The sequence below is a fragment of the Pongo abelii genome, chromosome 8 (assembly GCF_028885655.2).
Source record: "Pongo abelii isolate AG06213 chromosome 8, NHGRI_mPonAbe1-v2.0_pri, whole genome shotgun sequence".
In the NCBI taxonomy this organism is placed as follows: Eukaryota; Metazoa; Chordata; class Mammalia; order Primates; family Hominidae; genus Pongo; species Pongo abelii.
In genome coordinates, this window is record NC_071993.2 from 94293152 (window position 1) to 94316181 (window position 23030).

The following is a 23030-nucleotide window of genomic DNA, read 5'->3' on the forward strand; positions in this document are numbered from 1 at the left end:
TAAAAATTCTTTACCGGAAAAAAAAAATCATAGAAAACTTCAAGAAAAAGAATTGATTTCGCTCAGTGTTGAAAGTGGTTTGTATTCCTGGCACTTTATACTCCCACTCCCAACCAGAGACACATTGTTTCAGCCACAATAGGTTACATCACTAACCTTTTGTGGGTTTTGTAAACCATTGAAGGATTACATGAATTACCGTGTAATCCTGTTCAGACTTGATAAGACATTTACTGAATATTGCTTGTTCTTATTCCCTAGATATAAATAAAATAATAACACTTTATTCAAAAGAGCTCCATGGAGTAATATTTACTAAGGGCCAGGTTGCTCAGTTTTATGCACAGAAAGGCAATACAGTGTTGAAATACACATCTGTTTCAAGTTCCCATATCTGTAAGACACTTCTCTGTCTTTAAACTTCAAGGAAAATATGTACGCACACTGTTTTATATGGATTTACAACAGTACAGTGATCCTGAATTTTGGAACTTAACTTTCAGTATAAAAAGTTTAGTTCTCTGCCACACGGAATTTCAGCCGTATGCTTGAGTAATGTATATAAAGATTTAAAAAAATAGATGGGATTATTTAAACTAAAAAAGGATTGGAAAGTTACTCCTAAGTGTAAATACTATGTTCTATGACATTAATATATATACCTTATTTTCTGTTAATTTCTGTTTGAAGATCTCAGCCAATTTCCTCTCCAGTCATCCTCCAGTTTGGTCATGCAGAGACCCTTCTTCCACTGCTTTCTCTCATGGGCTACTTCAAAGACAAGGAACCTCTAACAGCTTACAATTACAAAGAACAAATGCATCGGAAGTTCCGAAGCGGTCTCATTGTACCTTATGCCTCGAACCTGATATTTGTGCTTTACCACTGTGAAAATGCTAAGACTCCTAAAGAACAATTCCGAGTGCAGATGTTATTAAATGAAAAGGTGTTACCTTTGGCTTACTCACAAGAAACTGTTTCATTTTATGAAGATCTGAGGAACCACTACAAGGACATCCTTCAGAGTTGTCAAACCAGTGAAGAATGTGAATTAGCAAGGGCTAACAGTACATCTGATGAACTATGAGTAACTGAAGAACATTTTTAATTCTTTAGGAATCTGCAAGGAGTGATTACATGCTTGTAATAGGTAGGCAATTCCTTGATTACAGGAAGCTTTTATATTACTTGAGTATTTCTGTCTTTTCACAGAAAAACATTGGGTTTCTCTCTGGGTTTGGACATGAGATGTAAGAAAAGGTTTTTCACTGGAGCAGCTCTCTTAAGGGGAAACAAATCTATTTAGAGAAACAGCTGGCCCTGCAAATGTTTACAGAAATGAAATTCTTCCTACTTATATAAGAAATCTCACACTGAGATAGAATTATGATTTCATAATAACACTTGAAAAGTGCTGGAGTAACAAAATATCTCAGTTGGACCATCCTTAACTTGATTGAACTGTCTAGGAACTTGACAGATTGTTCTGCAGTTCTCTCTTCTTTTCCTCAGGTAGGACAGCTCTAGCATTTTCTTAATCAGGAATATTGTGGTAAGCTGGGAGTATCACTCTGGAAGAAAGTAACATCTCTAGATGAGAATTTGAAACAAGAAACAGAGTGTTGTAAAAGGACACCTTCACTGAAGCAAGTCAGAAAGTACAATGAAAATAAATATTTTTGGTATTTATTTATAAAATATTTGAACATTTTCTCAGTAATTCGTTTTTACTTCTAGGAAGTCTCAAAAGACCATCTTAAATTATTATATGTTTGGACAATTAGCAACAAGTCAGATAGTTAGAATCGAAGTTTTCCAAATCCATTGCTTAGCTAACTTTTTCATTCTGTCACTTCGCTTCTATTTTTGTATTTTCCTATTATATGAAATGTATCTTTTGGTTGTTTGATTTTTCTTTCTTTCTTTATAAATAGTTCTGAGTTCTGTCAAATGCCATGAAAGTATTTGCTATAATAAAGAAAATTCTTGTGACTTTACTACCAGGACTTTTCTCTTCTCCATGTCAAAATACAATCAATAATTGATGGTAAAAGTTTGGAAATTCAAGCAGCTTTGACTCACCTGGCAATTTTTTTTTTAATTTTTTTTTAATTATATTTTCAAGTTCTAGGGTACATGTGCACAACATGCAGGTTTGTTACATTATGTATACATGCACCATGTTGGTGTGCTGCACCCATTAACTTGTCATTTACATTAGATATATCTCCTGATGCTATTCCTCACCCCTCCCCCCACCCCATGACAGGCCCCAATGTGTGATGTTCCCCTTCCTGTGTCCAAGTGTTCTCATTGTTCAGTTCCCACCTATGAATGAGAACATGCGGTGTTTGGTTTTTTGTTCTTGCGATAGTTTGCTGAGAATGATGGTTTCCAGCTTCATCCATGTCCCTGCAAAGGACATGAACTCATCCTTTTTTATGGCTGCATAGTATTCCATGGTGTATATGTGCCACATTTTCTTAATCCAGTCTATCATTGATGGGCATTTGGGTTGGTTCCAAGTCTTTGCTATTGTCACCTGGCAATTTAAAGCAATTTTCTTTGACTAGAAATTTCCTCAAATAATGGATTTGTTACTGCATTTTATTTTAATTCATATACACCTTAAAGGTAATATATTTCAAAGGAAAATCTTAGATTTTTCTTAAAAATATGTGGTTACTCTTATTAAACAACATGCAGCAAAATCCCCTACTGGAGTCTCCTCTTACTAGTTTTACGGTACTTTGCTTTCAAGGAGACAGACCATAGGAAAACCAATACATGTTAAGGATATCCATGTGTCTATGTACAGATTGTCATATGTGACTTGGATTAGGATATTTTCAAGCCAAACTTCAGTTGATAAAATTGGAAAAATCAGTTTGAGACTTAAAAAAAAATGGCAATAAGATCTTTTTTATCACCCATAGTGGAAATATTTTCTAGTTAATGCTTAGTCATTTGTTTTTTAGCCAATGAAGTTATCATATGCTAATTTAGAGAAAAGATAAAAAGATTTTTAATGCTTTCTCTATTAGTAAGAAAACCTCGTGTTGCTTTTGGTTTGCAAAATATGACCCAGGAACACCTTTAAAATGATATCATATTAACTGTTGGGTTATGTGACCTTGCCAATACCTTTTTGAATAGATCTTCTAAGGTTAAAAAAAGTGGCACTAATGAGTAAGTAAAAGAAACAAGCTGACAAGCATTGGGAGCTGTAAATATAGTATGTGTGCTCTGAAAAAATGAAAAAGGACCATTTCAACATGGGATTTTCAGAAACTGAATTATTCCCGAATGGATATGATATATAAAATATTCTCCTCAGAACACAAATTCTAGAAGGAAGATATAAATGTTAGAAAGAAAGGATCCTGGGTTGAAGTGACCTTGGGAAACATGGGGTTATCCTATGGAATGTCTCTGGCTTTTAATGTTCTATTGTGCATTATGAATAAAGGAGGCATTATAGTAGATTACATTTTTTTCTATCTTGCTTGACCTGAGTACATTCTCATTTATAGTCATCATACATTGTAACTCCACAGCAGGAAAAGAGATGTCGTATTCTTCCAATTAAAGATTTATAGTTTGAGTTCCATACTGGAAAACTTGAGAGAAGGTTAACTTTAAAAACTTTAACTATTTGTCATTACTGAAATAATGTATTTTAAGATGAAAGGATTCTTAATTTTATTCTTTAAACTAGCCTCAATTCAACATCTTCCATGTACTACATTCTATGACTCACCACCCTCTAGCCTGAAAGGAACCCAATGGCATGTGTTAGTTTAATCCAAAATTTTTCAAAGTTTCTCATTTATAATCTATGACAATTTACAATCTATGACAATTGTAAATGAGAATGTACTTTGAAAAATTTTGGATTAAACTAACACATGCCATTTGGGTTCCTTTCAGGCAATAGGGTGGTGAGTCATGGAATTAAATACCAGTGGAGGAAAAATTGTATTCAATTGTAAATCTAAGTGTCACAACTGTATATTGAAATTGAGATGCAGAGATCCCTGATCTTTAGACCAGAGATCTTCAAATGAATGATGTTTTATAAAATAGATGATTAGCTGGTAAATGCTGCTGATGCATTAATACACACTGCCGATTCTGCAAAGTTCTGGTGTTCTCATTTTAAAAAAGATGTAAATATGCAGACAAGAAAACAAAATGATGAGCACCTATATCCATCCTGTTTTATCAAAATTAACATTATAACATTTGTTTTAGATTTAAATAAGCTGTTTTGAGGACTTTATATACCTCCATGATTCTATTACCCCTATACCCTGCCTAGAGGTAACCATCAACATAAAATTCAGTATTCATCATTGCACTGCATACTTGATTCTGGAAGCTTGCAGTATTGTGGGAGTTTAAAATTTTTCTATACAAAGACTTACATTCTCTGTATCAGTCTTGAATTAGTGATTTATTTTAACTGCTCTGTTTGTTTTTCAAAACTTTTAAAAATCCTGATCATTTATTGCAAATTAATACCTTCAATTTATCAATGCCTGTTGAGTACTTTTATATACAAACACTATACATTTAGTCTGTGGGCATATAAAGATGAATGAACTTAGGGTTTTGTTTTTTTTTATTCAAGGAGTTTATCTTAAAAGATCTGAAAACATTTATTGTCTAACACTTAACTTAATATTTTGTATCCTTTGAATACTTTTCAAAATATCAAAGACTATGAAAGTTTCATAGGAATTAAATTTCATTGTTCAATAGGACTATATAGTCATCTTTGACTCTATAAAGATGTATTTTAAATATTTCATAGGAAAATACTGGATGGAGGTTAAGCGTGGTCCATTTTTGCTAGTGTTACAGAAGTTGTGATATTATTCTGGTGTTATTTAGGAAATGTCTAAAATGAGAATCTCAAGATAAAAACTAAAGGTATTATCTAGGATAGGATATGTGAAGAGTTGAACATTGAAAAAAATCTTTGGCTAACAAGAGTTCATTCGTAATAGGTGACCAAACTACCCAGTTTTGCCAAAATTTAATTTTTAATGATTTGACGTTTTGGTTGATTAATTTCTATGGACATTAGCCATTTTTTCTGTCTCATCTATAGCTACATGTGCATTGTATTGTATTTACTGTTTTCTATGGTCATGTCATCATTTTGAAGTTCCTGCTCTCCAACACACACTTACTTGATACTGCTTTTGTCGATGATCTTGATCTTAATTTTAACACTGAAATCAAAACTCAATGTGTAAGGGAAAAAGTAGTTCATTTTTTCCAGGCATATTCCACTGTTATATCTTTATTTGAATGCTTTCCTTTTGTAAACTGCAGAACTGCTAATGCATGCCCTTAGAGATGTGAGAGTTACATATAACCTAACCAGAATATAAACTGTACAGTTTTAGAACACGTTTTTGTAAGATGGTATTTCATGTGGTTCATTAATGATAGTGGGAATTTGGGCTGTCTTTTGCCAAATGTAAGCTGAAAATATTTGCATTACTTGCATATACAATTTGCTTATATCTAACTATTACCCTGAACTTAGATCACAGATCACCCAACTCTCTGTTAACTGTTCTTTTTCTCATATTCATTTGTTTCCTTCCGTTCATGTGGCAGCCTCTTTCACTCTTCAGTCTATTTAGCTATGCTTTGTTCTGTGTATGTGTGAGAATAGTAGTATTTTTGACAGAACTCCACATCAGGAAAAGAGATGTCATATTCTTCAAGTTAAAGATATAGTTTGAGTTCCATACTGGACAACTTGGGAAGAGGTTAATTTTAAAAACTATAACTATTTTGTCATTACTGAAATTATTTTAAGATAGAAGTATTCTTAATTTTATTCTTTAAACTAGCCTCAATTCAACATCTTCCATGTACTACATTCTCAGGTTTTATTTTATTTTTATTTTTAGAGACAGAGTCTCACTCTGTGGCCCAGCCTGGAGTGCAGTAGTGCCATCATAGCTCACTGCAGCCTCGAACTCAGCTCAAGTGTTCCCCTCACCCCAGCCTCCCAAGTATCTGGGACTACAGGCACACTCCACAATGCCCGGCTAATTTTTAAGTTTATTGTAGAGATGGGGTCTCACTGTGTTACCCAGGCTGATTTTGAACTCCTGGGCTCAAGTGGTCCTCCTACATCAGTCTCCCAAAGTGCTGGGATTACACGCATGAGCCACTGCACCCGGCCCTTTCCCAGATTTTAAGCCATTTGGACCCAAGCAATCCATGTTCACACTTTTCTTTGTTGTACTGGGAGAATAAATATTTGTTCATTAAAATGACAGCCTTCTGAATTGGGTAATACTACTGGTAAAGTTGAATTCGGCTATTTATTTAACATTATTTCTAAGATGGCTAATGTGGAAAATTAAGTTGGAATGAAAGTATAGATTTTTCTCTGCATTAACAATTTGGGTGCTTTGGGAAACTTTTTCAACAAATATTCTGGAAAAAATAACAGTTTTGATGTAAATTAGATAAGTATATACTGGTGAAATATATCCTTGGATACGTACAGATAAGAAAATCTATTTAATTGATAAAAAGGTTGTTAATTGGAAACAGCTAATTTTGCTCCAGCCATAGTTGCTCTTCCTTTGAGAGACCATTAGTTTCTTTTTCTTTTTCTTTTTCCTATTTTTTGTGGGTTTTTTTTAATTATTATTTTTTGAGATACAGTCTGTCACCCAGGCTGGAGTACAATGGCACAATCATGGCTCACTGCAGCCTTGACCTCCTGGCCTCAAGTGATCCTCCCACATCAGCTTCCCAAGTAGCTGGGACTACCGATGTTTGACACCATGCCCTGATCATTTTTTTTTTTATCTTTTGTAGAGACAGGGTCTCAATATGTTGCCCAGGCTGGTCTTGAACTCCTAGGCTCAAGCAATCCTCTCACCGCAACCTCCCAAAGTGCTGGGATTGCAAGTGTGAGCCACCACACCTGTTGGATTCTTTCTCTTAGATATTTTTCTGTCTTTTGCCTTCCTGAGATGAGAAGCCTAGTTTTGGTGAGACAGGATAGTGTTTTTTTCTCTTCTGTCTGTGCAGCTTTGCTCCCTGAAGCTTTCTGTCAGTATTTGCATTATGAAAATTAGGTTAAGGGCCTGGTTTTCTAATTAGTCTATTTTAGATAGTCACACCACCCAGTGCCATTTATAGTGGGAAGAAACAACTGTCTCAGCTTTTCTTCCTACTTCAGTGCTATGAGACTGAAAAGACTGAGAAGAGAAGTTGAGATCCTTGGGGCAGGACATAAGAAAGTAAGATAGAAACAACAGCTTTCTCTGCCTTTTCCTTACTAAGAGATAATACACAAAACTCCCAGATTTAGATATAGTTTCCAGAAGCAGCTAGGATTCTATTAATACATCCCTATTACTCTGGTTGCAAGACTTCAGGTTTTTCTAGTTAGGAAAATGAGGGTAGACCAGCCAACACTGTGGAACTTCTCAAATAGACTGCCAGTTTTTGCCTCAGTCACCTGCTGGAGATAGGCAAGTCAGTAAAACTCACTTTTCAAGTCTAGTTGCTATCAGCCTAGCTCTTGAAAAATAGCTGGAAGCATGGAAGCATGGCTGTCCTCCAGCCCTGTGGCCTACATGATGTTTCAAAGGATTGTTTAACAGGTCTAAAAACTGATTATGTAAACGAAAAAAAAAATTCTAAGCCCCCCAACTGACTGAATGGACCCCTTCTTGGCTAAGGGATTCCAAGAAACCTGAACAACTAGTTCAAGCCATCACAGGAAGAAGGGGTTGGACATACCTTGTTACATCCTCCCTTTGAAGTTCAGGAACAACTGACCAGCATTAATGTGAAAATAGAGATCGTAACAATGACAAAACAGACTCTAGCAATAAGATACCAAATTCCAACCTGACTCTGGTACAGGATCGGCAGGCCCTGAAGGAAATCAAAGCATTTTACCCCAAAATAAATTTCTTTGACATATTTTGAAATGGCCCTGCAAAGCTGTCTCTTGTGGACGAAATCTGCCTTCTGTAGAGAATCTCCTTCCCTTGCTAGGTCTTTTCCAGAGTCTGACACCTTTTAAGTTTCGACAAGAGATATTTACCATCTATTCTGTCTGAAGCCTGCTACATGGAAGCTTCATCTACATAAGAATCTTGGCTTCCACAACCTCCCCCAACTTTGACATTTATTTATGCTGACTTCAACTCTTCAGTCAAAGCTTAACTCTTTCAACCAATTGCCCAGGTAGGAAATCTTGGAATCCACCTATGACCTGGAAGCCCTCCCACATCAAGATGTCCTGCCTTTCTGGGCTGAACCAATGTATACCTTCCATGTATCAATTTCTGCCTTTGTTTGTAACTTCTGCCTTCCTAAAATGTATAAAACCAAGACCCGTAACCCAAACACGTTGGGCGCACGTTCTCAAGACCTCTTGAGGCTGTGTCATGGGCGGGGTCCTTAACCTTGGCAAAATAAGCCTAAATCGATTGATATCTGTCTCAAATACTTTTTGGTTTAAATTACAAAATATTTTATAAGCACTATTATAGACCTGGGTACATGTATTTGTTGGTATTTGTGCAAACACAGGTGAGTAAAGTCCAGTCTTAAAAGAAAATCATCTCATATTACAGAGCATAATGTATCAAAGTACTTTGTAATTCTCAATACTCAGCAATGTACCTGATGTTAATTAAGTAATCTGTAAAATAAATCATGTATTAAATAATAGTTGCCATTAGGTAAGAGAAATATCTACACTTGCCAAGCACTATAGGTTGTACTTTGTTTTTCTACTTAATCCTCTTTACAGCACTGTGAAGTTGCTAGTATAAAACCCATTTTGCAGATGAGGAAATTGAGGTCATTTCAACTTTGTGTTGAAGACCCTGTAGTAAACAGAATAATTGATGAATGATGAATCAAAGAAATGCTAGAAAACGCCAGATGACCCTTGGTAGCTGCTGCCTCTGGCCTTTTTTTTTTTTTTTTTTTTTTTTTTAGAGGGAGTCTAGCTCTATCACCCAGGCTGGCGTGCAGTGGGGCAAACTTGGATCACTGCAACCTCCGCCTCCTGGGTTCAAGCGATTCTCCTGCCTCAACCTCCCGAGTTGCTGTGATTACAGGCATGTGCCACCACATCCAGCTAATTTTTATATTTTTGGTAGAGATGGGATTTCACCATGTTGGCCAGGCTGGTCTTGAACTCCTGACCTCCAGTGATCCACCTGCTGCCTCAGTCTCACAAAGTGTGGTATTACAGGGCATGAGACACCACACCTAGCCTGGGCATATATTTAAACCTCGTAAGGGAAGAGCCCAAAGTGCAGAGAACTGGCGTCAGCAATCACATATTACAACAATGTTGAGTTTGACTGATCTTCCTTCTTTGACCTGTTTATACAAAGATAGGGTATATGAAAGAAGAAGGTACCTTTTTTTTTCCGTATGATAAGCACTATTCAAATTTGTTACAGCAATATCAGTGGTTGAAGTGGAATTTGGACCTAGTTTATGTGGGGTGTTTTGATGTGCAGATTGTTCCAGTAACATAGAATGATTGCAACTAATTCTTGATTCTGCACACCACTGCAATAAAAAATGTTTCGAATATGCTGCTACCCTTTGGCCTTCTCTGTAGCCATTGGCCTCTATAATTCTTGGCCTCCATAATTACTGAGGCTGTGAAGTTGCATGCTTAGCAGGAAATGGAAAGAAAAAGAAAGTGTCAGCCTCTTCTATGACCTTTTCTAAGACAAATCAATTCTGTTTCTCCAGGCTCAGCTGACTGTACTATGCACCTGGTCTAGAAGGCTTTCTGAGTTAACCAGGAGGGTGGGACAAGTTAATTGATTCTTCTGCTGTCCCTTAGAAATGTATTTGTAGAATTTTAAAGCAAAGCACATCTCAGACCTTGTTGGAAATTCAAAGTTGTTTGGATTTCAGAATAATGGGAACTATAGTTACATTGTTTATTTATTTTCCCTTTCATTGCTTTTATAACCCTTTTGAGCAATAACTACCTAACAGGCATGGGATTAGGCACTGAAGATAAAATATTTTTTGCCCTTAAATATTTTATGTACATACATAGAGTTATGTGTTAATTGTTAGTCCTGTTTTAGAAACAATGTCCCTTAGGAAGTCTTCCGTCTTAGGAGGATTCCCAAAAGAAGGATGGTTTGTGTTCTTGAATTAGAATTTTATGCCTCTAATCTACCCTCCACCCCATCTGTATTTAGTCAAATAGTTGTAATCTGCATATGCCAGCCCTCACAGCCTCACTCCTGTAACTCAACTGTAGAGTCCATAAAGCCAGGCTCATTGCACACACAGCAATGGCAGCTGGCAGATGTTTATCAGATATCTATGATGCAGAATTTTATGGGGGATGAAGAAGGCAAGAATTTGCTGCAGACTTGTCAGAGGCAAGTTGCATATGTTGCCCATGACAATGATCTCTGTCCTACTCCATCTTATAAACTGAGTATGCCACTTTGACTGTCATCACAACAATTTGTGTGACAGCAGTCACCACATGACCACCAGTTGTTTTTATATCAGTAAAATATTATTACATACAGACATTGCTTGAAAATATTTCCCAATCTGAGGACCTGACTATAAAATTTGATCTCCCAGTGATGACCTTGCCACAAATGTGGCATCACCTGGGGACTTGGAAGCCGATATGTGAGCTTTGCCTATATATCTACTTTTAATTCATTTTTCTGAACCTCGGTTTGGGGGGTGTGGCAGGAAGGAGTTGGTCAGGAGGGCTGTTTCTTGTCCTTTCTAAGATCTGATTCAGTTCCCACTCCATTTGTATCTGGATCTTCCCTTTCCTTTACCCTTTTTGTCCCTGTCCTATTTAATAGGGATTTTTATTCCCAGGGGAGTCTCCTCAAAGCAGGGGTGTATCCTGGAAGGGGACTTCAGCTGGTGAAGTTTGAGAACCCATAGGGCCCACCTGCTCAAGTCCTTTCATCACTTAAGGTAAACCTATTGTACAACAGCTGTTGTCTGTTGTTCCTCTGCATTTTCAGTGAGTACCTTTGGGTGACTTGGGAGTTCCTCAGTTCTTAGGTCCATTAGCTACCCAAAGCTTCCTTCTGCTGCTTTCTACAAAGATGATGTTTATGCAGTGGAGGTCTTAATAACCATCAGTGGCTTATCAGATTTGGAAATTCTTGGGTGTCACATCCAAGAGAAGTTTCTCTTCAAAAGTTTAGTTTGTTTAGTTTATTTGTTCTCTACTTTCAAGGTCCAACTTCCTTATCCTTTGTGCCTCCCTGCTCCTAGTTCCAGTAAACAACTCTCCCACCAGTCCTTATCTACAGAGCCCACATCTACTACTCACTCTGTAATTTACCCCTCCCGCTGTGACGGCTCTTCCTGCCAAAGCTGTCTTTCAAGTTAGCCAATCAGGTTCAGTTTAGATTGTGCGGTCCAACTCCAGCCAACAAAGACAGGACACAGTAGTAGAGACAAGCTGCATTAGGAATAAAACCCTTCTCTCCTTTGTTCAATGTGCTCTTGCAATCAGACAGATGCAGGCAGCACCCTTCTGCAAAAGTAAGTTTGCCTTGCTAAAAAATTTTCTGTCTAAGTGCTAGTTTCTCGTTGCAGCACCAAGCACTTGTTACTAACATTGGGGATAATTTACCACATAGTTTTGTTGTAGATGTTGTCTGTGGGTTTTTTCATTTTATTTAAGACTAGTCAAGTGTAGTAGTGAGAAGAGGGAAGAATTAGAAACAAGGAGTTTGATCTGTGACTGAACGATCAATTGAAACAGCTCCCTTCACACCAGCCTTTTTTTTCTATTTTCTCTTTCCTTTTTTTTTTGAGATGGAGTCCCTCTGTGTTGCTCCAACTCATCTCAAACTCCTAGGTTCAAGTGATCTTCCCGCCTCAGCCTCCCCAGTATCTGTGAGTACAGGCACATATCACTGTACCCATTTGCCACTTTAGTTGCTGTTTTTATGTGGGGTGGGGGTGATGGGTTGGAAAGATTTTGAAAATCTTGTCATCACCATCATATGAGAATTTTCCTAAGTCTTTTAGAGGATTGCATGTTGAATATATTTTAATGTACTTATATGTACTTATTCATTATTCATATATCTTCTTTGGTAAAGTGCCTGTTCAAATATTTTGCCCATTTTAAAAGCGTGTTGTATGAGGAAGGATGGCTGACTAGATGCATTTTGTACTTGCCTTCTCCAGTACTAGAAACCAAAATAGTGAGTAAATAAATCGCACTTTAAATAGATCATCTGAGAGAACACTGGAAGTCAACAGAAAAGTGACAGGAAACACCTAAGGCAAGGAAGGAGAGGAAAGTAAGGCAGGCTGCTTGGCTGGGATCAGCTGGGAGACAGGAGAGACTCCCCAGTGTGGGGAAAGGGTAAGTGAGAAACCCCCAGTAGACCACATTCCCACCACAATATTCTTCTATCTTAGCCACAGGAGGGCTCTTGAGCCCTCCCAGGCCCTGAAACTAACAGAGGGAGCTACCTGGAGACCATGCAATGGCACAGCTCCAAGGATGGAGCTTGCATCGGGTCCCACTTCCCCCCCTCCACCAAACCATAAGCAGCTACAGCAAGACACCATTATGACAGCCCAGCCCCCAACAGGCTACACATTGCCCTGGGGCTCCGCAGCTCCAGGGCTAAGGCACAGGTGAAGCATGGACTGCTGCCGTCAGGGCTGAAACACAAGTAGGATGATTGTGCCCTATCCTCCCCAGTGGCAGGGCCACAGCATGACTGCTGCCACCTCACTCGAGCATTCCACCAGGGGCCTTGAGATTGCCCCACCACTGCCTACCGTGGCAGGCACCTGCACACACCATCAGGTGGCCTGAGGACAAGTCTGCTCAGACTGGCTTGGCCCCCACCCCATGTCAGAGCATGTAATCTAGGGGCTTAGGGATTGCCAAGCCCAGCCCACCACCACTGGCACCTGAGCACTCCTCTAGGGAGCCTGAGATTGATCCTACCCAACCTGCTGCTACCACCACAGCTGGCACTAACCTGCACATGCTACCTGGGGGCCTGGAAACTAGCCTACCCAGGCTATCACAGCCACCACCAATAGCAGCACATACCACTTGGGACCCAGAGAGTCATCCCAGTACTGCTACTGCCATTGCCTAGAACATGCCAACTGCCCAGAGGCCTGAGAACATGCTCACCCCCACAGCTACCATTACTGCCACTACTGGTATTCAGACAAGCCACCTGGAGGCTCAAGAACTGGCCTGCCTGGACTTGCTGACACCGGTGCCAGTATATGCCACCTTGGGACCCAAGGACAAGCAGGCTCAGCCCACTGGGGTCTGAAGATTGGACCATGAGGGATCTCAGTCCCCAGCAAAACTTCACCACAGTCTCCATTAATAACTGTACCCTAAGCCATCAAGGAAATCATAGACACTACTGATGCTGCTTACAGCCAAAGAAATCATACAGAGACTATCCTACTGCTTGCACCTAGAATTAAAGTCAATGTGCACTCCCCAACCAAAACCATAGATACATCTTCAGGAAAAAGTCCTCCCATACTAAAGCAAATTCATAAAATTGAAAGAAATGACTGTTAAACAACATGTACAGATATCAATGTAAGAACACAGGAAACATTGAAAATGCAAGAAAATATGACATCTTCAAAGAAACAATAGTTCTCCAAGAACAGATCCTAATCAAAAACAATCCTGGAAAAAGAATTCAAAATATTGATTTTAAAGAAACTCAGTGAGATACAAGAGAATACTGAAAAACAAAGAAATCAGAAAAATTTCAGGATATGAATGAAAAATTCAACAAAGAGATATCATAAAAAAGAACCAAACAAATTCTGGAACTGAGGAATTCAGTGAATGAAATACAAAATGCATTCAAAAGCTTCAATAATAGCCTAGATTAAGCAGAAGAAAGAACCTCAGAATTTGAAGATATAAGTCTTTTGAAATAACCCAGTCAGACAAAAATAAAGCAAAAAATAAAAAAGAGAGAGAAAAGCCTGTATGACATATGGGACACTATAAAGCAACCAAATATTTAAACTTTTGGAGTCCCAGAAGGAAAAGAGAAAACGAAAATGTTAGAAAACCTATTTAACAAAATAATAGCTAAAAACTTCTCAAGACTAGCAAGAAATTTAGACATCTAGATACTTGAGTCTCTTGAGAACCTCAAGCAAATACAATGCAAAAAGGTCTTCATGGCACATTATAGTCAAACTGTCAAAAGTCAAAGACATAGAGAATTCTAAACACAAGAGTAAAGCATCTTGTCACCTATAAAGGAACCCTCATCAGACTAACGGCTGACTTCTCAGCAGAAACCTTATAGGCCAGGAGAGAATGGGATGATATATTCAAAATGCTGAATGAAAAGCTGCCAGCAGAAGACATACCCAGCAAAATTATCCTTCATAAATGAACAAATAAAGTATTTCCCAGATAAGCAAAAGCTGAGGGAATTCATCACCACTAGACTGATCCTGCAAGAAATGCTTAAGAGAGTTCTATACCTGGAAGTGAAAGAATGTTATCTACCATTATGAAAATACATGAAAATATAACAACTCCTGGTAGAACAAAGACACAAATAAAGGAAAATAAGACTCAACTCTTACCAATAAGAAAATCACCAAACCACATTGATAAACAAAGAGAACGAAAGGAACAAAGGATAGACAAAACAACCAGAAATTGTTTAATAAAATGAAAAGAATAAACCTTTACATATCAATAATAACCTTGAATATAAACAAATTAAACTTTGCACTTAAAAGATATTGACCAGCTGAATGGATTAAAAACACATAGGCCAACTATATGCTGACTACAAGAAACTCATCTTACCTGTAAGAGACATAGAAAGTAAAGAGATGAAAAAAGATATTCCATGTAAATTGAAATGAAAAGCAAGCAGAAGTAGCTGTCTTACATCGGATAAAGCAGACTTTAAGTCAAAAACTGTAAAAAGAGACAAGGTTACTATATAATGATAAAGGGATAAATTCAGCAAGAGGATATAATATTCCAAACATATATGCACCCAACACCAGAGAAACCAGATATATAAAGCAAATATTATTAGATTTAAAGGGAGAGATAGGGGTCAGGCACAGTGGCTCACACCTTTAATCCCAGCAGTTTGGGAGGCCAAGGTGGGAGGATTGCTTGAGCCCAGGAGGTAAAGACTACAATGAGCTGTGGTTGTGTCTCTGCACTCCAGCCTGGGTGATATGGTTTGGGTGTTTCTCTCTGACCAAATCTCATGTTCAATTGTAATCCCCAATACTGGAAGTGGATCCTGGTGGAAGGTGTTTGGATTACGGGAGCAGATTCCTCATGGCTTGGTGCTGTCTTCATGATCATGAGTTCTCATGAAATCTGGTCATTTTAAATGTGTGGCACCAATCCCCTCAATCTCTTTCTTGCTCCTGCTTTCATCATGTGATGTACCTGCTCCAGCTTCACCTTCTGCCATGAGTATAAGTTTCCTGAACCCTCCCCAGAAGCTGATGACAGCACTGTTTCCTATACAGCCTGCAGAATTGTAAGCCAATGAAACCTCTCTTCTTTATAAATTTTCCAGTCTCAAGTATTTCTTTATAGCAATACAAGAATAGCCTAACACAGAAAATTGGTACCAAGGAGTTGGATATTGCTATAAAGATACCTGAAGATTGGGAAGCAGATTTGGAACTGGGTAACAGGCAGAAGTTGGGAGAGTTTGGAGGGCTCAGAAGAAGATAGGATGATGAGGGAAGGCTTGGAACTTATTAGAGACTGGTTAAATTGTTGTGACCAAAATGCTGATGGTGATATGGACAGTGAAGTCCAGGCTGACGAGATCTCAGATGGAAATGAGGAACTTATTGGGAACTGGAGCAAAGATCATGTGTGTTATGTCTTGGAAAAGAGCTTGGCTGCATTCTGTTTATGCCGTAGAAATCTGTGGAAGTTTGATCTTGAGAGTGATGACCTAGAGGATCTGGCAGAAGAAATTTCCAATCCACAAAGTGTTCAAGAAGTGGTGTGACTGCTTCTAACAGCCTACACTTGGTTACAGGAACAAAAAAATGACTTAAAGTTGGAAATTATATTTATACAGGAAGCAGAGTGTAATAGTTTGAAAAATTTGCAGCCTAGTCATGTGGTAGAGAAAAATAAAGCTTTTTGGGGAGAGGAATTAAAGCAGACTATAGGAGAACCACTTACTAAAGATGTTTGCATAACTAAAAGGGAGGCAAATGCTAATATACAAGGTGAAAATGCCTCAAAGCCATTTCAAAGACCTTCTGGCAGCCCCTCCCATCACAGGCCTGGAGGCTTATGAGGGAAGAATGGTTTCCTATGCCAGGCCTGGGGCACCATTGCCTTATGCAGCCTTGGGACATTGCTCTCCACATCCCAGCTGCTCCAGCTCCAGCTCCAGCCCTGGCTCAAAGGCACCCATGTACAGTTCAAGCTGCCACTTCGGAAAATGCAAGCTGTAAGCCTTGGTGGCTTCCATGTGGTGTTAAGCCTGCAGGTGCAAACAATTTAAGAGTTAAGGAGGCTTGGCAGCCTCTGCCTAGATTTCAGAAAGTGTATAGTAAAGCCTAGGTGCCCAGACAAAAGCCTGTTGCAGGGGCAGAACCCTCACAGAGAACCTCTACTAGGACAGTGTGGAAGAGAAATATGGGATTGGAGTCCTCACACAGACTCTCCAATGGGGCACTGACTAGTGGAGCTCTGGGATGGGGCAACTGTCCTTCAGACCCCAGAATGGGCAATCTACCAGCAGCTTGCACCCTGCACCTGGAAAACCTGCATGCATTCAACTCCAACCAATGAGAGCAGCCCTGGGGGTTGAACCCTGAAAATCCACAGAGGTAGAGCTGCCAAAGACCTTGGGAGCCCACTCCTTTCACCAGTGTGCCCTGGATGTGGGAAATGGAGTCAAAGGAGATTATTTTGTAGCTTTAATATTTAATAACTGCCCTGCTGGGTTTCAAACTTGCATAGGGCCTGTAGCCCCTTTCTTTTGGTCTATTTCCTTGTTTTGGAACAGGAATGTTTATCCAAACCCTATACCCCCATTGTATCTTGAAAGTAACTAAATTGTTTTTATTTTACAGGCTCATAGGTGGAAAGGATTTGCCTTGTCTCCGATGAGACGATGGACTTTTGAGGTAATGCTGGAATGAGTTAAGACTTTGGGGTACTGTTGAGAAGCATGATTATATTTTGCAATGTGAGAAAGACATGAGATTTGAGAGGGGCTAGGGTTAGAATGATGTAGTTTGGATATTTGTCACCACCCACATCTCATGTTGCATTATAGTCACCAGTGCTGGAGATGAGGCCTGGTGGGAGATGTTTGGATCATGACAGCAGATCCCTCAGGGCTTGGTGCTGTCTTTGTGATAGTGAGTTCTCACAAGATCTGGTCATTTAAAAGTGTGTGACACCTCCCCCCACCCCCTGTCTTTCTTGCTTCTGCTATTGTCATGTGCTGTGCCTGCTGCTGCTTTGCCTTCTGCCGTGAGTAAAAGCTCCCTGAGGCTTCCCCAGAAGCTGATGCCAGCACTGTTTCCTGTACAGCCTACAGAACTGTGAGCTAATTAAAACTCTTTTTTTTTTTTTAAATAAATTACCCAGTCTCAGGTATTTCTTCATGGCAATGCGAGAACTGCCTAATAGATTGGGTGACAGAGTGAGACCCTGTCTCAAAAAGAATAAAAAGGGGACAGATAGACTCCAGTACAATAATAATTGGGACTTCAAGAACCCAATCTCAGCATCAGACAGATCATCTGAACAGAAAATTAACAAACAAACATTGGATTTAAACTGACCATTAGACCAAGTAGACCTAACAGACATTTACAGAACATTTCATCCATTAGCTACGGAATACACATTTGTCTCATCAGCACATGAAACATCCTCCAAGATACACCATAAGTTAGAAAAAAAATAATTTTAATTCTTAAATATTAAAATTTCAGATAAGAACACGTTCTGGCAAAAAAATTTTTTTAAATCAAAATCAAAATTATATCCAGTATCTTCTCAGACCAGCATAGAATGAAACTAGAAATCAATAACAAGAGGAACTTTGGAAACTACATAAATACATGGCAATTTAACAACATACTCCTGAATGACCATTTGGTAATGGAAAAAATGGGTGAAGGAAATAAAAACTTGTCTTGAAACAAATAAAAATCAAAACACAACACACCAACACCTATGGGATATAGCAAAACAGTGCTAAGAGGAAAGTTTATAGCCATAAGTCTCTACATCAGAAAAGTTGAAAGATTTCAAATAAACAATCTAACAGTGCACCTCAAGAAACTAGAAAAGCAAGAACAAACCAAACCCAAAATTAGTAGAAGAGAAATAATAAAGACCAGAGCAGAACTAAAACAATGGAGACCCCCCCAAAAAAAACAAAAACAGAACAAACAAACAAAAAAACGAATGAACCAAACAAAAAACCCCAAAGGATCAACTAAACAAAAAGTTGGGTTTTTGAAAAGATAAACATTGAAAAACCACTTGGTAGACTAACCAAGAAAAAAAAAGACCCAAATAAATAAAACAAAAAAGGAAATATTACAACTGATACCATACAAATACAAATGATCATTAGAGACCTTTATGAACAACTATACACCAACAAACTGAAGTGGATGTATTCCTGTATTTATACAACCTAGCAAGATTGAATTAGGAAGAAATAAAAAACCTGAACAGATCAATAACAAATAATGAAATTAAAGCAGTAAAAAGAAGTTCCCCAGCAAGACCAGCTGGGTTCACTGCTGAATTCTACCAAACTTTCAAAGAAGAACTAACATCAGTTCTCTTCAAACTATTGCAAAGGCTTGAAGAGGAGGGAATTCTCCCTAACTCATTCCATGAGGCCAGCATTATCCTGACACTCAAACCAGAAAAGGATGCAACAACAAAAAAGAAAACTATAGAATAATATTCCTGATGAATATAGATGCAAATATTCTCCAAAAAATGCAACCAAACTGAATCCAACAGCACATCAGAAAAATAATACATCATGATGAAGTGAGATTTTTTCCCAGGGATGCCAGGATGGTTCAACATATGCATATTAATAAACACGATACATCACATCAACAAAATAAAGGACAAAGATGATATGATCCTCTCAACTGATGCAGAAAAGGATTTGATAAAATTCAACATCCCTTCACAATAAAAACTATCACAAAACTAGGCATAGAGGAAATATACCACCACATAATACATTTTGTATATGACAAACCTACAGCTAACATCATACTGAACAGGGAAATTTTGAAAGGCTTTCCTCTAAGAACTGGAACAAGAGAGGGATACTCACTTTCACCACTTCTATTCAACATAGTACCAGAAGTCCTAGCCAGAGCAATCAGGCAAGAGAAATAAATAAAAGGCATCTTAGTTAGAAAGGAGGAAATCAAATTGTCCCTCTCTGCAGATAATATAATCTTACATCTAGAAAAACCTAAAGGCTCCACCAAAAAATTCTTAGATCTGATGAATAAATTCAGTAAAGTTGCAGGATACAAATCAACATACAAAAATCAGTAACATTTCTATACACCAATAATGAGCTAGCTGAGAAAGAAATCAAGAGAACAATCCCATTTGCAATAGCTACAATAAAATAAATACTTAGAAATAAATCTAACCAAAGTAATGAAAGATGTCTACAGGGAGAACTACAAAGCACTGATGAAAGAAATTGAAGAGGACACAAATAAGTGGCAAGACAGCACATGCTCATGGATTGGATGAATTAATATAAAATTAAAATGACAGTACTACCCACAGCAATCTACAGATTCAATGCAATCCTTATCAAAATACCAATGATATTTGTCACAGAATTAGAAAAAAAAATCCTAAAATTTATACAGAATTAAAACAGAGCGAGATTAGCCAAATCAATCTTGAGCAAAAAGAACAAAGCTGGATGCATCAGACTACATGAGTTCAAAATATATTACAAGGCTATAGTAATCAAAACAGCATGGTATTGGTATAAAATAGACACATAGACCAATGGGACAGAATAGAAAATGCAAATAAAATCCACATTTTGACATCCAGATGAACTTAAACAAAGCTGTCAAGAACATACACTGGGGAGAGGACACCCGCTTCAATAAATAGTGCTGGGAAAATTCGATATCCATATGCGGAAAAATGAAACTAGACCCTTGTCTCTCACCATATACAAAAATCAACTCACAATGGATTAAAGACTGAAACTATAAAATGACCAGAAGAAAACATAGGGGAAACATTTCAGGACATTGGTCTAGGCACAGATTTTATGGCTAGAACTCAAAAGCTCAGGCAACTAAAATAAAAATAAACAAAAGGGACTATATTACCCTAAAATACTTCAGGACAGCAGAGGAAACAATTGACAAAGAGACAACCTGTTGGATGGGAAAAAATATTTGCAAACTATTCATCTGACAAGAGACTGGTATCCGGAATATATAAAGAACTCAAACAACTCAAAAGTAGAAAACAAATAATCCCAGTAAAAAGTGGGCAAAGGGCATGAATAAACATTTCTCAAAAGAAGAGTTACAAATGGCCAACAGGTATATGAAAAAATACTCAACACTTCCAATCATCAGGGAAATGCAAACCAAAAACACAATGAGGTATCATCTTACCCCAGTTAGAATGGTAATTTTTAAAACAACAAAAAGACACTGGCAGCTGGGCCCAGTGGCTCATGCCTGTAATCCCAGCACTTTGGGAGGCTGAGGCGGGCAGATCACGAGGTCAGGAGTTCGAGACTAGCCTGACCAACATGGTGAAACCCCATCACTATTAAAAATACAAAAATTAGCCAGGCGTGGTGGCACGTACCTGTAATCCCAGCTACTCAGGAGACTGAGGCAGGAGAATCACTTGAACTTGGGAGGCAGAGGTTGCAGTGAGCTGAGATCATGCCACTGCACTCCAGCTGGGGTGACAGAGCAAGACTCCATCTCAAAAAAAAAAAAAAAAAAAAAAAAAAAAAAAAAAGACACTGGCAAATGTGGAGAAAACAAAACTCTTTATACACCATTGATGGGAATATGGATTAGTACAACCACTGCAGAAAACAGTTTGGTGATTTCTCAAAAAACTAAAAATAGAACTACCATATGATTCAGCAATGCCACTACTGAGTATTTATCAAAGAAAAGGAAATTGGTATATCACAGGGATACCTACATTCGCACGTTTATTGCAGCCTTATTCATGATAGCAAAGATACGGAATCAACTGAAGGGTTCATCAATGAATGGATAAAGAAAATGCATATATACACAAAGGAATACTATTTGGCTATTAAAAAGAATGAAATCAGGTCATTTGCAGCAATATGGATGGAACTGCAGGTCATTATGCAAGTGAAATAAATGAAGCACAGAAAGACAAATACTGCATGTTCTCACTCATATGTGGGAGCTGAAAAAGTTAATCTTATGGAGGTAGAGAATACAAATGATAGATACCAGAGACTGGGAACAGTGTGTGAGTGTAAGGGGGCTTAAAGAGATGTTGGTTAATGGGTATAAACATACAATTAGATAGAAGATATAAGTTCTAATGTTCAAAAGCAGAGTAGAGTGACTATAGTTAGCAATAATGTATTGTATATTTCAAATTAGCTAGAAGAGAGGACTTGAAATGGTCCCAACACATAGAAATGATAAGTAAGGTGATGGATACCCCAAATACCCTGACTTGATCACTACATATTGTATTCGTGTAGCAAATACATGTACCCTACAAATATGTAAATATTATGGATCAGTTAAAACAAAAACAAAAAAATGGGTTGTCTTCTTATTGAGATGTTAGTGTTTTTTATATATTCTGATATAAATCCTTTATCAGATATGTTTTTCAAATATTATCTCCCAACCTTTGGTTTCTTTTGGTCAACATGGTTTATAAAATTTATTCATGTTGTTTCATGAGACATCATTCATTCATTCTCAGGGTTGTATTATCTTTCATTTTATGAATACATCATAATTTCTCTGTTCTTTTCTTGATAGACATTAGTGTAATTTAAAACTTTTGGCTATCAGCATAGTGTTGCTATTAACATTCTGTGCCTTTTGGTGAACATATATATGCATTTCTGAACTTATGTATGCAATTTTATTTAGAATGGAATTGCCAGGTCATAGGGTATGTGTATGCTCAGCTTTGGTATATACTGCTAAAAGGTTTTCCAAAAAAGTTGTACCAGTTTACACTCCCGCCAACGGTATGTGAAAGGGCCATTGGCTGATATTCTACCACCACTTAGTGCTACCTGTCATTTTCATTTTATCCATTATTGTGGTGTGTTGAGGTATCTCATAGTAGTTATAATTTGAATTTCTTTGATGACTAATGAAATTAGTCCCCTTTTAAAATTGCCATTATGTAACTTCTTTTGTGAAGTGATTATTTCTTTTGCCCATTTTTCTACTGGAATGTCTGCCATTTCTTATATTGATTTGTAGGCTGTGGTAGCTTTTAGGTTTTATACTTTATCCTTAATATTCTGAAATGTAATTACAGAATTGCCCTTATTTAGTATGAGGGGATAGACCTAAAAGTCATATCTTTTCCCAATTCTGGAAACTTCTCAATATTTCTTTCTTTAAGTATTATTTCTCAAGCATTTTCTCCATTCTCCTTTCCTAGAACTCCTATTGGATATATTAATATGATGGATTTTTTTCCATCTGTCCACCTTTTAGTCAATTCTCCAAGACTTTTTGCTGTTTTCTTATATTTTTAAACTTTTATCTCTCTGTGCTACTTTTAGTAATTTCCTTACTACTGTTGTCCAGTCTAGAATTAATTCAATCTTTTGATGTTTCTTTAACAAATTTCTTACTAATCTTTAAAGATTTCACTGACCACTTAAAAATAATTTCCAATACTTCTAATTGGTTCTTTTCCATATTCACCTATT

The 23030-nt window shown here is 37.7% G+C and overlaps 1 protein-coding gene across 3 annotated transcripts in view; it reads left to right on the forward strand.

The window, feature by feature from the left end:
* The window catches only part of MINPP1 (multiple inositol-polyphosphate phosphatase 1), a 74664-nt gene that overhangs the window by 46467 nt on the left and 5167 nt on the right, over window positions 1-23030 (forward strand). For 2 of the 3 annotated variants that reach the window (NM_001132701.1, XM_009245597.3), the window contains 1 exon segment: window positions 691-1997. In NM_001132701.1, the coding sequence (NP_001126173.1) occupies window positions 691-1087 (397 nt within the window). In that variant the 3' untranslated portion in view covers window positions 1088-1997. 3 annotated transcript variants of the gene reach the window in all.